The following is a 16,459-nucleotide window of genomic DNA, read 5'->3' as shown; positions in this document are numbered from 1 at the left end:
GCTGATAACATGTATTGCAGTTACAGGAATTAGTTTGCATGCTTGTGTTACCTTTTCTGTTGAAAGTACTGTGTTATCCTTCATGCTCTTAGGACATTGCTTATTACCAGGCCTTATCTGCTGAACAGTTGCAGACAGATGCTGCCAAGATCCAGCCCAACACAGCTTCTTCTCAAGAATTGTATGATCCCGGAATAGAGACAGCTGCTAACGCCAAATTAGATGATCTACAGCGTTCCTGGGAGACACTGAAAAATGTGGTATGTTTTTATCTTAATGTTTAGCCAAATATATGCAGTATATGGAATTAAAAGCAAAACATGGGATAGAATATGTTAAAAGAATTTTTTACAAATCCATTGTATTCGTTTTAAATTGTTGATGTTGCATTCTATGATCACCTGTGCTACAATATTTTTGTATAATAGTGTACATTCTGCCTTGATATGTCTGTTAGATTAGCGAAAAGCAACGCACTTTATATGAGGCTCTTGAACGACAGCAAAGATATCAAGATTCGCTTCAGTCCATTTCCACTAAAATGGAGGCTGTTGAAGTTAAATTAAATGAAAGTTTGGAGCCCAGCAAGACCCCTGAAAGTCAGATGGCTGAACACCAGGTAATCTGTTGTATTCATGTCTTGTATTACTTGTGCTTTTTTTTTCAGTACCCTGAAATGTTGACCTGATCCTGATGTAAACCTGACCTGAAACACTGAACAATTACTTTGTCAATTAGCTGTGAAAACAAAGAGGATCCCATGTGTGAATTCACACCATTCCAACCATTAGGTTTTCTTTAAAACATAACTCCTTCCGCACCAGGGCCCTAAAAATGAATGAACCCATATTGAGTTCCTTAACATCTAAGTAATCCCAAATCCTAACCATAACTTTAACCTAATCCTAAAAAAATATTTTTATCTTTTTACCACAAAAATGTAGCCTAGCACTTAATTCCTAAAACCTAGACTTAGTTATTATTCTTAGACACTAAACTCCAAGTTTTCAGGACAAGCTTTTGGGGTGTATCCCTTTCTTCAAGGTTCAAGCAGTATTTAAAAAATGAAGTATCATGGACAGTACTTAACTGTTTTTGTAACAAGTACACTAATACAGCTACAATCACTTTTAGACACTAACTGTAACCCAACCCTTACTCTTAAACCCCTTACACTAAGTAAAAGGATAAGGTCACTTTTTGACAGTTAAAAATTGTGTATTTTAACCACATCCCCCGTGTGCCACCTGGGGCACGCGCCATGCACGATCTGTGATATCTGTGTCCTTTGGACACAGCTGATCACTTGTCCAAGTAAAGGGCCAATCAGAGCTGTCTTTTACCATGTGACCAGCTGTGTCCAATCATAGCTGATCACAGTGTAAATAGCAAATGCTGGTTATCCGCAGTCCTCTCCTCATGCTCACAGCGCTTGAGAGAGGAGAAGAGAGCCAATAAGCTGCATTTCTCAGGGGGACATCTACACTGATCATCAGTGCCCCGATGATCAGTGTAGCCCCATCAATTCCCATCAGTGTGGCCAATAGTACCCATCTGTGTTGGTTTTCAGTGTCCATATGTGCAGGCTTTCAGTGCCCATCTGTGCTGGCTATCAGTGCCCATATGTGCTGGCTTTCAGTGCCCATCAGTGCCTCCTCAGTGATGCCTGTCAGTGCCCGTCAGTGATGCCTGTCCATGCCACCTATCAGTGCCCATCAGTGCCATCTATCAATGTCCATCAATGCCCATTAGCGCCGCATATCAGTGCAGCCTCATCAGTGCCCCCACAGCACTGCCTATCAGTGCAGCCTATCAGTGACCATCCGTGCAGCCTCATCAACGCACATCAGTGAAGGAGAAGAAGCACTTATTTACAAAATTTTAGTACGGAAACTAAGAAAAACATTTTTTTTTTTAAAATTGTTGGTCTTTTTTTGTTTGTTTAACAAAAAATAAATACCCCAGTGGAGATTAAATATCACCAAAAGAAAGCTCTATTTGTGTAAAAACATTATAAAAATGTTGAAAATTTGGGCCTGGGCAGGAAGGGGGTAAAAGTGCCCAGTAGGCAAGTGGCTAAATGAGTCATTGTTTGAGATTTCAATGCACATTTAGTAATTTCACTTTTAATAATCGAGTGGTCTTCACTCTACAGCAATCCACAAAGAGTAGTAACGCTTGGGAACCACAAACCAACATTCTGTTTATTCTGTTAATTAAAGAAAATAGGATCCGCTTAACTGTTTTGTTATGCTAACTGCACACAGACCTATTTTGTATCACAAAAGAAAAGATAAACAAAATTTGAACAAAATTTATGACAGTTGTGTAGTCAGATGATCTATCAGATAAGATATATAAATATATAATTTAGGTGGGTCTTTGCACTATATATATGTTGGTAAATTCTGTTAATCTAATCAACAAATTGAGCACTCATGGACTATTCCTCACAGTGATCATTCAGTGTGTAGAATTAGAATGGGAGCTTCCAAGCTTCAGAAGTGTATATTATCACATGCAAGTGTATTCTGACTTGTTAGGAAATTTCTATGCTGACATTTGCCAATAGTTCTCTTGTCTGTGGATTAACCCTTTGTCTGCCACTGATGTATACCATATGTCAGTAGAAGCGGGGTTTTTACACACACTCCTAGCTGCTACAGCAGCAGTGTGTTGCAAGCCAACTGTTGCCTTTCAGATGGATGTTATTTGGTAGATGTGCTCCAGTGGCTTCACTGGAGTGCAGGGAAGACATCAGGGGTCTAATAGACCCCTGATGTCCATTAGGGCTGGTTCACACCAGATGCAGTCCAGTACATTTTTGATCTGCATCAAAAAGGAATGCACAGTGTTTTCCATGTATTCAAATGATCCTAGTTTAAATCAGTGCAGTGCGTTCCAGTGCAGTCAACAAAAGTAGAACATTTAGCATTATTTTCTGTATGGAATTAATCTGGAATGTGGTCAAAACATTTGTGCCTGATGAAGATTTGCACTGATACATAAAAAACACTGGAAATACCACTATTTTTGTTCAGAAAATATATACTATTTGGGGTTTTAACTAACCTTCAGACCTAAAATGATTATTTAATTATGTGTGCAATAAACTTAAAAATGGCTATGGCATGCCTGTATGTTAAGCAAGATAATGACAACATTTCTGATGATTGCACAGTTTTAGTGAGGATGGCCAGATCTTTCATGCACTGTTCTAAGTAGGAGATCTGCAATTTTTTCTTTTTTATGCCAAAGATTGTAAGATGGAGGTATATAATATATTTATATATTTCTCTCCAGGCTCTTATGGATGAGATTTTAATGTTACAGGAAGAGATCAGCAAGTTGCAAGCTTCCTTTGCAGATGAGCTAGTATCTGAATCTCTTGATTCAGAAGCTGCTGATCAGTTAGCTCTGCAATCAACACTGACTGTTTTGGCTGAGAGAATGGCCACCATCAGAATGAAGGCCTCAGGAAAACGGCAACTCTTGGAGGTAAATGCAGCATTCAAGTTGTTGAGATGAGAAAACATTGTCTATATACACCTATTACTGAATATTGCTTTTACACTGTTGATGTGCAATCTGTTGCTTATACTTAGGGGAGAGGTCTTTACACTATTTTCATTTTTTTCTAAGCATTCTAGCATGTATTGTATAGTATTACTGTAAAATTGTTATATATGGATGAAAATAAAAATTGCCATATTAAATATATATATATATATTAAAACCTTATAATTTACAAAATTAAATTTTAAAGATTTCATGCAACTCATCAACACCAGTTGATTACTGTCTGTGATACTTTATTTATTTGCAGTAACATCCAAATTTTCAGAACAAGCTTTCAATGTTTTCAGTGTTCCCCTCTTCCTCAAGGTCCAAGCAGTACATTTGAAGAAGGGGGTACACCCTGAAAGCTTGTTCTGAAAATTTGGATGTTAGTGCAAATAAAAGAAGTATTACAAACAGTACTCAATTGTTCTTGTTGCAAGTGCACTAATAAGGCTACAATCACCTTATACAATTCAACAGCACAGGTGAAAAATTGTAATTGATTTAATAGTTTATTGAAACATGTTTTACTTCTTGGTGCAAACCATTATTACAGAAGTAATAGACATAGAATGTTCTGAAATCATCAAAGTGTTGGCGCTTTACTTCTGGACATATTATCATGCATTATACACACAAGCACAGCAATATTCTTATCTTGCCTGTGTGAGATACTAGTCCCATCATTCTACCATGTAATGGTGATGAACGAAGATGAACAAAGGGAGGACATATTTAAAGTCCAGCTTGTGTGACAACCATGGCTACCACCCCCATAGATACAGAAGAGAAGTGAGTGTAAACACAAAGGGAGAGTTAGTGTGTTATTTGCAGGATCCCCAGGTGAAAATAAAGGGAAAAGGCCTAATAGTAAGAAAGCTAACCACATCTGGTAGGGCTGCTAAACTGCAAATGATTACGTTTTTATTTTTGAGTTTAGTTGCACTTCCACATTTTGTCATTTTGTTGCCAGATTTGAACCTTTGTGCTGATTTACTTGTATAATGGAGAACAGATATCACTATCAACTGTACAGTCCATCTTATTTAGAAAAATCGGACTGTGGTGTATAGTCTGCAGAATGCAGAACACATTTGTAAAGCACATTGCTATGCTTTCTAAATGTTTTTTTTTAAAGTAGTATGCTATTAAAAAAGTAGCCCCTAGTCTTTTTGGTCTCCCTCTCTGCTCATTTAGTGGTTTTTGTTAGGTACAACTTTCAGGCTTCTAGCGTGCCAATAATTCAGCAACTCTGAAATAGCTGTTAATATGTGTTCAAAACACAAACTTTGTAAAGTTCAGTTGCTGGAACACTTAATCAGATCAAATGACAGTACTAAATTTACAAATATTAAAAAGCATTGCGTTTATACAGTAGATACTGCATTCCTATTACTGAACAGTGTACAAACAAACCTTATCACCATGCCTTTCTGCTATTATAAATAAATTAAAAAAATGTTGGTATCATTATATTCCCAACAACATTTTACTTGGGTGGGGTGGAGGAGGGGAGTTAAAAGAATATTGTGCATGATTACATTGATGATGCTAATTTCCTACAGTGGAAAGTATGTATGTTTTAAGCACACCCCTTAACAATGACAGAAAAGCTAAACAAATTATGTCATTAGGAAAAACTGAGTGAGCAGCTGGAAGAACAACGCCATGAACAGGCTCTGCAGAGATACCGCAGTGAAGCAGATGAACTTGATCACTGGCTGCTGGGGGCCAGGTCTACTCTGGACAATGTATTGCGTGCCTTTGAGGAGCCTATGGATATGGAGGCACAACTTATTGATTGCCAGGTATAGTGCGTCACACATATAACATGGTTCAGAGCTCTATATTTTTAGAGACGTTAATAAATTCTTGCACAGGTCTGGTTCCATATCTGCTTTATGTGCATATTTGTTCATTATACACTTTACAGAATTGTAATAGAAGGCATAATTAATTATCCTGTATTTGACAAAATAAATAGAGCATTCCTCATTTTCTGTAAAGCCTCATTCAACTCAACCTCAGTGAGCTTTCTCCATCTATCTACCTCTCCGCCCCCCCCAGTGTAAATGTCGTTCAGTGTTGCTATATAATAATAATAAAAATAATACATTATTATTAATAATATTATTATAATACAGGATTTATAAAGGGTGGCACAGTGGCTAAATGGTTAGCACTTCCACCTGGCAGCACAAGGGCCATTGGTTCAAATCTCAACCAGGGCACCACCTGCCTAGAGTTTGCATGTTCTTCCTATGCCTGTGTGAGTTTCCTCCAAGTACTCCAGTTTCCTCCCACACTCCAAAGACATGCTGGTAGGTTAATTGGAACCTGTCTAAATTGGCCCTAGTATGTGTATGTAAGTTAGGGACCTTAGATTGTACACTCCTTGAGGGTTAGGGACTGATGTGAATGTACAATATATATGTAAAGCACTGCATAAATTGATAGCACTATATAAGTACCTGAAATAAAAGAATAAATAAATATAGCTTATATACATTGGAGGGAGCATACAGACTATATTTTTTTCTTTTGGCAAACCTTTTATAGAGAGAGTGGGAAATGCTGTTATTAGTCCAATTACATCATTACAGGAACTACAACACTTTCTGTCTCTTGGTATTAGAAGGAGTGTTTAAAGAGGTGCTCTGCGTCACTTCCACCAGAAGCAAAATAACCATATTATCTACATATGGTATACCCTGCACCTATAGTCAAACTCATTGGAAATGTAGGTGGTGTGGCAGGTCTTTATGAAGCAATCTTGTAAACCATGCAGCTGCAGTGATGAGTAGGGTAATGCTGCAGTGGTGCCTTTTTTATGCTTCAATGCCAAATGTAGTAAAGTGCTAATTAAATTTTGTTATTTTATTTTAAATAACATAACATTTTTTTTTCCGCTAAACATCATCTGCTTAAAGCCTAACTGTACTCAAAGTAAAACAATAAATTAGCACAATGGATATTACTCTTTGAGCTTTCTCCTCTGTTAGCTAAAATTTTCCTCTACTTATTCTCCCCCCACCCCCCACCCCACCCTGCCACTGTAATTGTCCAGGGTGGTGGGAGTTGATAGAACTGAGGAAGCTCATCAAGATTGCCCAGCTCTTTTCTGCCCATCTCCTCCATTCATAGAAGGCATACTACTGCTTCTATGACCTAAACGTGATGTATAAATGGAGGTATGAATGGAGGATTGGGTAGATGATTGAAAGGTCTGCCCTCTCCTTTCATAGATCATGTTTTATTCATAGATCATAGCATTGTCTATGAATGGAGGAGCTGGCTGGAAAGGACAAGCATAGCCAAGTATGAGTGAGTATCACAGCTTCCTTAGTTCTATTATCTCTGATGCACCAGAAGATTGTGGGAGGTGGAGGGGATGGAGAATGAACAGCTAACAGCGGAGACACCAGCACAAGGTACATGTCCTACTGACTGTAATTAATATCCATTGTGCACATTTTTTTGTACTACATTTAGCCTTTAGGGGCATATTTATAAAGCAGTGAATGTGACATTTACAAAACCATTCACTGGTGATGAATCAATAACTTCATGTGATAACATCTTGCCCAGGAAGAGTCACATGCAGTAAATGTTTGGTGAGTATCACATTCACTGCTTTATAAATATGCTCCTTAGGTTTTATAATATGCACAAAGTTTGTGTTAAAAGAAAAATAAAATAAAATCAAACATCCATATTCACCTCTATGACTGCAGCATCGCTGTAATGTGTCAGCTTTCCTCCACCTCATCAAAGCCCAAGAACTGAGCGATCATATGACCACTGATCACTCAGGTCTTCAGTGAGCAAAGAGCGGTGACTGTCTGTCATTGGCTCTCTGCTCTGCCCTGCCAGTGCTCACTGGATCACTGGGCTGGGGAGGGGGCAGGAGCGGCTGGCTCAGGCTCCCACAATAATGTTGGGTTCCTTCCAGAGTCGAGAGCGGCTCTGTGACTCATCCAACAGTGGGCTTTAGTCTGTGGTTGGCTTATTCTGGGTCACAAAACTGCAACATTAAGACCATTCCTGTGAGCCAGAAGACAAGTTTGGCCCTAAAACCTGTGACCATACTTCTCTAAGGCTTTATGCACACAGGGCGTCTGTTTAGCCTCTCTGAACACCAAAAGCTGCTTAAATAATAAGGGAAAAGCTGCATATTGCACACTGGTTTAGGCATGTTTAGATGTGTTAAGCATTTGAATGGAATGGATATTAATTTTTTCTGGCCAATGGAATGCATTATTGCTCAAAAGCCGGACACATCTAGCATTTAGGTGCATTTAGACACATCCAGCTTTTTTTTTTTTTCTGTATTTCGGCTTCTCACTTAAAGGCATCTTTAGTGTTTTTTTTACTTTTAGTCTGTAAATACTACTCTTCTAATATACCTGTAAAAGCCTATGTGTGCATGGACATATAGGGGAAATTTACTAAAACTGGAAAATGCCAAACATGGTGCTGCTCTGTATAGAAACCAATCAGCTTCCAGGTTTTATTGGCAGAGCTTAATTTAACAAGCTGAAGTTAGAAGCTGATTGACTGCCATGCAGTGTTAGTAAATCTCACCCATAGGCTAAAAGTGGAGGTTTTTTTCAAGCCCAGTGTGCATGAGACCTAATTTTTTTATTTCTGTGCTGAGAAAATTGCTACATTAAAAAATTACAGTTTACAGTTCTTGTTTTATGTGATTTCCTGAATAAGGTAATTTAGGATTCATCTATAAATAAAACTTCATGTGAAGTTACACATTACTGGAGCAGTTCATAGAAGGATACCCAGTAAAGATGTGTTTATGCAGGTCAATCTGTAAAGAGGATTATGCAGATATACTCAGTCATTCACAAACCTTGGAAGCTAAAAGCTTATCCATATAGCACATGGCTCATTTGTAGAAAACAAGGCAGAGAGCAAAGAGCTTGGGTCTAATAATGCATAGGCTTGAAGAATAAATGCGCATGCAAGATCATTTCTTATATAGATTTGCCATTTACTGGGTTCAAGAGATAACCTTGTTTTAATTTTGCAAAGTTTTTTTTGTTCTTTTTATGAAAATGACTCTATTTTTGCTGTGGATTTGCTCCTGTAACAAAGACTTTGCCATCGATGTAACAGAGATGCCGAAGTGCCTTATTTCATAAAATGTTTGAACTTGCTTCTTTGTTTTCACTGCTGCAGAACATGCTTTTGGAAATAGAACAGAAAGTGGTGGCTTTGTCGGAACTGTCCGTACACAGTGAGAACTTACTCATGGAAGGGAAGGCCCAAACTAAGGAAGAGGCTGAACAGTTGGCAATGAAACTAAGAACTTTGAAGGGGAGCCTCTTGGAACTGCAGAGGGTTCTCCAAGACAAACAGATAAGCATCCAGGTAGTTCAAACTAATGTATTGTTTAATTGTATATTATTTATTGTGGGAATATTGAATACACTATTTTTTTATTATATTCTTCATATGCTACCTACTTAAGAAAAGCATGGTGGCCATGGTTCTAGCCAGGTTTAAGATATTTATGGACTGATTTGTAATCCTTTTTATTGGCTTTTATTTCCTTCCATTGACTTGACTCTGAGTCAAATACCGTATTTAGCCAACTTAGCAGTGATAAATCAAATTACAACCCTTACATTGATTTTGTTATTGCAAAAGATACTTCAGCTAACTATAAAGAATCATGCATTGATTTTTTTTCCCAAGTATTTCCATGTGAAACAATACAGTAAATCACCACTGATATTTTAGTTGTAACCAGATGCAATTAAGAACTGTCACACAATAATGTAACCCCTTTACAATTAATTTAAATAATTATACATTAACCTGCACAGTGTGTACTGCAGTGAGTATGGTACAATAAAATTGTATGTATTCCCATGCTTTTAGAGATCTACAGAATTACTTTAACAGTGCTCTTATGTTTTGTTTGTTCCATAGGCTAAGCTAGCATGGGGCGAGATGAAAGCACACAAGAAAGCAGAACATGTAATGTGTCTGTTTTTCTGGTTTGGGGTCTGCTTGCTGTTTGGTTTTTCTTGTTCTTGGGGTGTGCTGTGCAAGCTGAAATGTTATTAACCAATTCCTTTCCAAATTCCATTTCTGATAAAATAGTTTATCAAACAATATTTTTTTAGATTTGATTACTCTGCCTATATATTTTCTAAGTAAATCAAGCTTTTCCTATGCATGCCTTTTATTAAAATAATCAATATATTTTGAAATTATTGCAGTACTGTTTTTAAAATAAACTAGTTAGGTTATAATCTAAAGGCTCAATCCACAAAGCTAAAGCATATATTATTTGCCATGCTGATCGCTATTTTCAGTCATATTACTGTCTTTTTTTTCAACTGTCTTTGACTATCTCTAATAAAAATCCATTATTATGGCAAGTAATGATCACTATAGTAGAATCCTAAGGAGATGAAAGTATACATTCAATTCAGTACCAGTTTGATGGTTAATACTTGCATAAATCCTCTTGCTTTTTCATAAACTCACATATTATTGCTATGAGTGAAGGTTATTGAAGACATGTTCTGCCCAGCACACTCAACTGCAAATATTACCTGAACTTTATTCATTAGCATTATACAGTATTTTGGCTAATAAATGATTGTCTAGCTAAAATTACAAAGATTAAATCTAAGTGCTGATTTACTGGCAAAAAATGTGCACCTAGATGTAATTTTAGTGAATATTCTTCACTGACTAGAAGTGTTAAGCGCTCATTTGACTCTTTAGTGTTTATATAGTTAGAGCATAGTATTGTGTAGTGATTCTCCTGTAGGCCTATACAGATGCAGCTTTCTTTGTTGCTAGTTTTTGGAATGCTGACTGCACAGTTAACACAGTAAACATCCAACTCTCAAGCTAACGCAGCTTCCAGGGCTCTTTTTACTGCAAGGAAAGTAACAGCTAGGAGGTGGATCATCCCTTCCCCATCTTTGTTGAGCAGTCGACAAAAGCACCTCTTACTTTCATTTTAGAAAAATGCCTACATAGGCAAAACCATCCCACTAAGATTTCAAAGAATATGGCTCTGTTGGATTGAAAGTGTGAACACCTCACTAAGGTTAGGCCCTAACCCTTTTTGGGTTTACTGCCCTAGGGGCTTCCACGTGGGAGCTTTAAGATCTAATTGACATGCAGGAAACGATTTTATGCCACAGTTGGTTTATTGCTGATATCCAATTAGCAAGTCACGGTTTCTTTGTATTTGACTTTAGAGCTGTTCCACACTATATGCTGGGAAACTAATTGTTCTGGTACTTTCTATATATGAGATGATACATATTACACCTGTTTAATGACCTCCTATCCTTTTCTGACTTCCTACACACAAACACTTCTGACTGTTAATGACAGTTGTGCCATATATTGTATATTGTGCAGTTTATTTAAAGCTGAATTCCAATTTTTCCATAATTACATTGGTCCAGCTTGCATTTCCACAATTAAAGCTTTTTCTAATTGGATGAGGTGGAAATTGTGATGTTGCTGCCCTGCCTCTCCACCTCATCAAATCAGAGAACACTTTGCATTCACTAAGAAAAAAAAGTGAAGTATTTTCTAAATTGTGCTAATGCCAAGTGAGGGACGTCCTGTATTCACTAAGCAGCAGGGTAGCTGCTTGGCTCAGGGCCTGGGAGCTAACAGCAATCACTGTAGTACTGGTGCCTACTACAGTGATTTTAAGCTTCCACTGTGATTGGCCAGGTATGGCACATGCATAGTTTCATTGGTCCAAGCTAGACCAATGTAACTATGCAAAAGTAGCCACACTAATTTTCTGCTTGTAGCAGACTTGAGCCACTGTTTCTTTTCTCTTGTGTTACTGTAATGCTCTTTCTTCTTTTTTCTCTTAGTGCTGTCTCTGTATGTTGTTAAACTAAAAATGTCTTTAAAAACGTATCTGATAAAACAACTTTCACCTCTAGGAAACTGTTTTACAACCTTCTTTCTGATTTATCATTAATAAATACTGTGCTGGCAGGGGGAAAAAATACCCTATGCTTTGGGCAACAGAATAAAAAGAGCCTCCACTGTAAAGACACCTTAGATAATGGTTTGTCATTAGTCACTAATCCTGCCATCAAGATTGTAAGCTCTTTGACAGTTACCAGTGCTGTCCTGTTTTCCTCTGCATTCTCTCCACTGATATCAACTTGAATGTTTGGGCATTCACTGGAAGGTATTCACCTCACATTTTACTGTGTCCAGACACTCTAGAGCAGAGGTTTTCAACCGGTGGGTCGTAACCCTTTTGGGGGTCGAACATCCCTTTCACAGGGGTCGCCTAAGACCATCGGAAAACACATATTTCCGATGGTCTTAGGAACCGAGACACCGTTCCTCTATCCGTCTCCAGGCAGGTCCACCACATGCAGATATGCCCACATTTCCCTGGACCGCGATGTGTGGGCGGGATGACAAGCCGCCCCTGTCATCTGGTCACACCCCCAGGATCACTAAACAGCTCCGCCTCCTTGCTGGTGATTGGCCGCCAGAACTGTAGCTCAGGAGAGGCACACAGATGGCCAATCACCGGCGAGGAGGTGGAGCTTGGAGAGGAGGAGCCGAGCGCCAGCAAGAAGATCAAAGAAGATCGAGTGAGGGAGCGGCCAGAGAAGGAAGACAGCTGACTGATATGTGTCTGTACCGTGCAAATGGTGCTGCTGCAGCCAGGTATGCTGGCTGTAGATGGGAGAGGGAGGGAGTGAGCCCAGGCTGGAGCAGGGGTCAGCAAGGTAAGTATCATTGGTGTCAGTGTGAGGAATAGTGCCCCATCATTGGTGTCACTAATACCAATGATGGGGCACTATTCCTCCCACTGACACCAATGATGGGGCACTATTTCCCCCCCCACTCACACCAACGATGGGGCACTATTCCTCCCCCCACTGACACCAATGATGGGGCACTATTCCTCCCTCCACTGACACCAACGATGGGGCACTATTTCTCCCCCCACTGACAGCAACGATGGGGAGCTATTTCTCCCTCCACTGACACCAATGATGGGGCACTTCCCCCCCCCCACTGACACCAATGATGGGGCACTATTCCCCCCCCACTGACACCAATGATGGGGCACTATTCCCCCCCCCACACTGACATCAATGATGGGGCACTATTCCCCCCCCTCCACACTGACATCAATGATGGGGCACTATTCCCCCTCCACTGACACCAATGATGGGGCACTATTCCTCCCACACTGACACCAATGATGGGGCACTATTCCTCCCATTGTTACCAATGATGGGGCACTATTTTTCCCACTGACACCAAGGATGTGGCACTATTCCTCCCACTGATACCAATTATGGGACACTATTCCTCCCACTGACATCAGTGATGTGGCACTACTCCCACTGACACCAATGATGTGGCACTACTCCTCCCACTGCAAAATTACAGTTATGAAGTAGCAACGAAAATAATTTTATGGTTGGGGGTCACCACAACATGAGGAACTGTATTAAAGGTCGTGGCATTAAGAAGGTTGAGAACCACTGCTCTAAAGGGTCGGAAGAAAGAGGAATCAAACATAATATTTAAGCCAGTGATTTAACTGTCCAGCTTTAATGCCTTAGGGTGTCTGCTGTCAGTTTGCCTCATGAGCTACTTTTATATTCAATATGTTAATTCGTTTTTTTAACAAACATACATTGTCAGTATTACAATTTGTAAACTTGAGTATGAAGGGTGCCATTAATTAAAATAGTTTAGAGTAGGTTGTCTCCAAGGCATAAAAAAGGAAAAGTAGGTTCACTAATGTAGAAGATGAGCTTGACATGGCCTGGTGGGGGGTCTAGAGCAGTTACAGGGAAAGGACAAGGAAGTAGTAAAGGAAGATTGCTAAACAATTTAGAACAAGAAGACCAGGAGTATAAGAACAGAAGGGGGAGTGTACTCCCTCTCAAAGGACCAGAAGGACTAGTTCAAATTCTGTTGGGAGATATCAGGTTGCCCACTGATGCCATATGGTCAGAAAAACATCTATTGTGCCAGTCAATCTATCTTCTTTCTTTCGATGAGCATGACTGAATTGATCCTAGACTTGGCTTCAGCAAAGGAAAGGATAAGTGATTTCCAGTCTTTGGCAATTGTTTGCTTGGCTCCTGTTAGCACATGAATAGTATTTTGAATAAGGGTTGGAAAGTCCTGGAGGTTTGAGGTTTCAGCTATATATTTCTTATATCTGACTCAAGACATCTTGTTTCACTGGGATTAAAAGCTATTTTCCTTCCACTGCAGATGTGACAGTTACATTTTTGGATCCCTTGAATATAGTCAGCGGGGGCAAAGGGCCAACATTTTATTTAGGTTTAAGCAAAAAAACATTTAAGGTGCAAGTCTAGGCAGTCTGTAGCCCTAATGAGTATGCCATGGTGGTGGCACAATAATGTAATGGCATTGATTCTAATGCATACAGTTCCACAATGGTTCAGAATTAGCTAAGCAACCATCTCTGTCGCTGCCCAAAGAGGAAGACAGCAGCACATTATCTTTTTGAGTTGTGCCCGACTGAGTGTTTTGCAGAAAGAAATCTCCTCTTAATGCTATGTAACTACATCATAGGTAACCAGCTTCAGTCTCTGCAGTGATCTTTCTTCCTAAACTGTATATACTAAAGAAGGTTGAGGTAGATAATAAAAAACAAACAAACATCTATACTCGCCTCTATGCTGCAGCATTGGTCTGATGCTACCGCTGTTGTCTCTTGTTGGCTCTAAGCCTGAGAACTGAGAGGTCACATAACCACTGATTGCTGAGCCTGGAAAACAGAGCAGTGATTGTCATTCGCTGATTTTTGCTCTGACCCTCCAGGTCTCACTGGAGCACTGCACTTGTGAGGAGGGCGACTGCAGCTGGTTCTGGCTCTCAGCCAACTGCCTGTCTATCAGGCAGTTGGATAGCAGATGGGTGGATCCTATGGTCAGGATCCTTCCCAAGCCTGGAGCTCTTTGTCATCAGCTGATAGCAGGCAATATCCCACTTTTAGCTGACTCTGGGTCACAAGAGAGTAAAACATAAGTGCACTCCTGTGACCCAGAAGAGAAACATGGACAAAAAGCTCAGGATTGTGACTTGATTTCTAAGTGGGGTTTTATGTACTTTGACATTTTATTTTTATAGGTTAATAATTTTACATACCAGGTGTTTCTCTAGTCAACTATTTTGCCAGCCTTTATTTTGCTTCCTTGACTATTGACTTGACTATAAGCTGTTTTGAACCACTCCTTACCAACTACAAATGGTAGTTAATTAAAGCTGATCTGCTTTGTGTCTGCTTCATTGACGTCACAAAGTCTAAATCAGATATGTGATGTGACGCTGATATGAGAGGCTCGAGATTACCTTGCTTAGACTATCACAGACCTGCTGGAAAAGTCAAACATAATACTCAATGTCACATTCACTAGAGGAGCACAATACTAATTGGATTTGAATAATTAATTGTCTGTATTTATTATCAAAAAGTAACGAAACTATTAATGCAGTTCGTTTTAGACGTTACAATATAATGATTTTAAAACCATATTCCTGATTGTTGTAACTTTAAATAAATTACAATATGGCAGTACTCATTGTACTATGTTATCAAAGGATGATTCTGCAGTGTAGATAGAAGTAGGCCACTGTGACCTGGTGAACTATTTTATATGAAGGTTATGAAAGTCTCTTGTGGCGGGTTTGAGAAGAGCCAGTCATTACTGCTGCCTTTTCATTTTTCATCCTACAGGGGACATTTCATGAAAAGGAAGAATCAGAGGCAGAGCTGTCTTCTTCACAAAGTCCCAGTGTCCAAGAATGGTTGGTGCAAACACGTACAACTCGCTCACTTCAGAAGCAGAACAGTCTTCAGAAGCAGAAGGTAAAGTTTGAAAAGACTGATCTATTATATTATAAGTAGCACATAATAAGGGGTACAATAAACACTATAATGTGGCAGTGTTATTGTACTGGGGTTGTAAGACAATATTCAGTCTGCATAGTGATGAAACCTACAATGGCCTGTCAGTCCCCTAAGTGTCCATATCATGTAAAGTATATATAACATGAAAGCATACCCTAATACATAACCCTTAATGTGGATATAAAGGCAAATAATTATTTTAGCTTTAGATAGAGTTAGAAAATCTAAAACTCCTATAAGTTTAATTTTGCTGCCTATGTCTACCTAGAGAGATTTACCTTTACTTCCATAAACCCTTTATGTGACACTTGGCTTCTGTGATCTGACTTCCTGTTATATGGTGGCTATGTTCTTTCTCCATGATCTCGCTGTAAGTAGGAGCTTAGCCACCCTTCTCTTCCTTACTCCTGAGAAGGGCTAGGGACTCTGTACCATGGACTATGGGGCCTGTAGCATGCATAGAAGAGTGCAAGTAACCACAACTAATGTGCAATGCTTGTTCCAAATAAACATAAGTGAAGGATAACAGGAGAGGTTTAGGAGCTCATGGAGGAAGCTACAATGAGGCAAAAAAACATAGTAAGAAACAATTTAATGAAAATAGATTGCAGGGTCATTAAGTAGATGTGTATGGATGATTTTTTTAATATTGTGAAGAATAAGGATATCATTTATTGTTGATAGCATAGTTATAGAAAGGAAATATGTGCTTTCTATTATGTACTAGGAACTGGAACAGGAACTTGCTGAGCAGAAGAAATTATTGCAATCTGTTGCAAGTCGTGGAGGTGAAATCATAAATCAGCAAACAGCCACTGATCGGACAAATGTCAGGTATAGAGCTTCTCCTGTTCTTCCAGTTTTTTGTGTTTGGATTTTTGGGTTGAATTAAATATTGAATTAGTTGCAATCATGCACCTTTAAAGCTGGTTGAATGAAAAGAGGCAGGGTGAAGGGTCA

At 39.1% G+C, this 16,459-nt stretch overlaps 1 protein-coding gene across 5 annotated transcripts in view; it reads left to right on the top strand.

Annotated features, from left to right (window-relative positions):
* The window catches only part of SYNE1 (spectrin repeat containing nuclear envelope protein 1), a 662,466-nt gene that overhangs the window by 504,895 nt on the left and 141,112 nt on the right, over window positions 1–16,459 (top strand). For 3 of the 5 annotated variants that reach the window (XM_089694289.1, XM_089694286.1, XM_089694290.1), the window contains exons 92-98: window positions 93–260; window positions 458–619; window positions 3,304–3,498; window positions 5,196–5,369; window positions 8,755–8,946; window positions 15,326–15,457; window positions 16,227–16,333. In XM_089694289.1, the coding sequence (XP_089550415.1) occupies window positions 93–260; window positions 458–619; window positions 3,304–3,498; window positions 5,196–5,369; window positions 8,755–8,946; window positions 15,326–15,457; window positions 16,227–16,333 (1,130 nt within the window). The remainder of the gene's footprint in view (window positions 1–92; window positions 261–457; window positions 620–3,303; window positions 3,499–5,195; window positions 5,370–8,754; window positions 8,947–15,325; window positions 15,458–16,226; window positions 16,334–16,459) is intronic. The other 2 variants (XM_089694288.1, XM_089694287.1) reach the window with 2 other exon arrangements.

Source organism: Staurois parvus, unplaced genomic scaffold, assembly GCF_062004578.1.
Source record: "Staurois parvus isolate SC_StPar_1 unplaced genomic scaffold, SC_StPar_1.0 ptg000657l, whole genome shotgun sequence".
In the NCBI taxonomy this organism is placed as follows: domain Eukaryota; kingdom Metazoa; phylum Chordata; class Amphibia; order Anura; family Ranidae; genus Staurois; species Staurois parvus.
The sequence above is the reverse complement of the archived record's forward strand: the minus strand, read 5'-3'. Positions and strand labels throughout refer to the sequence as shown.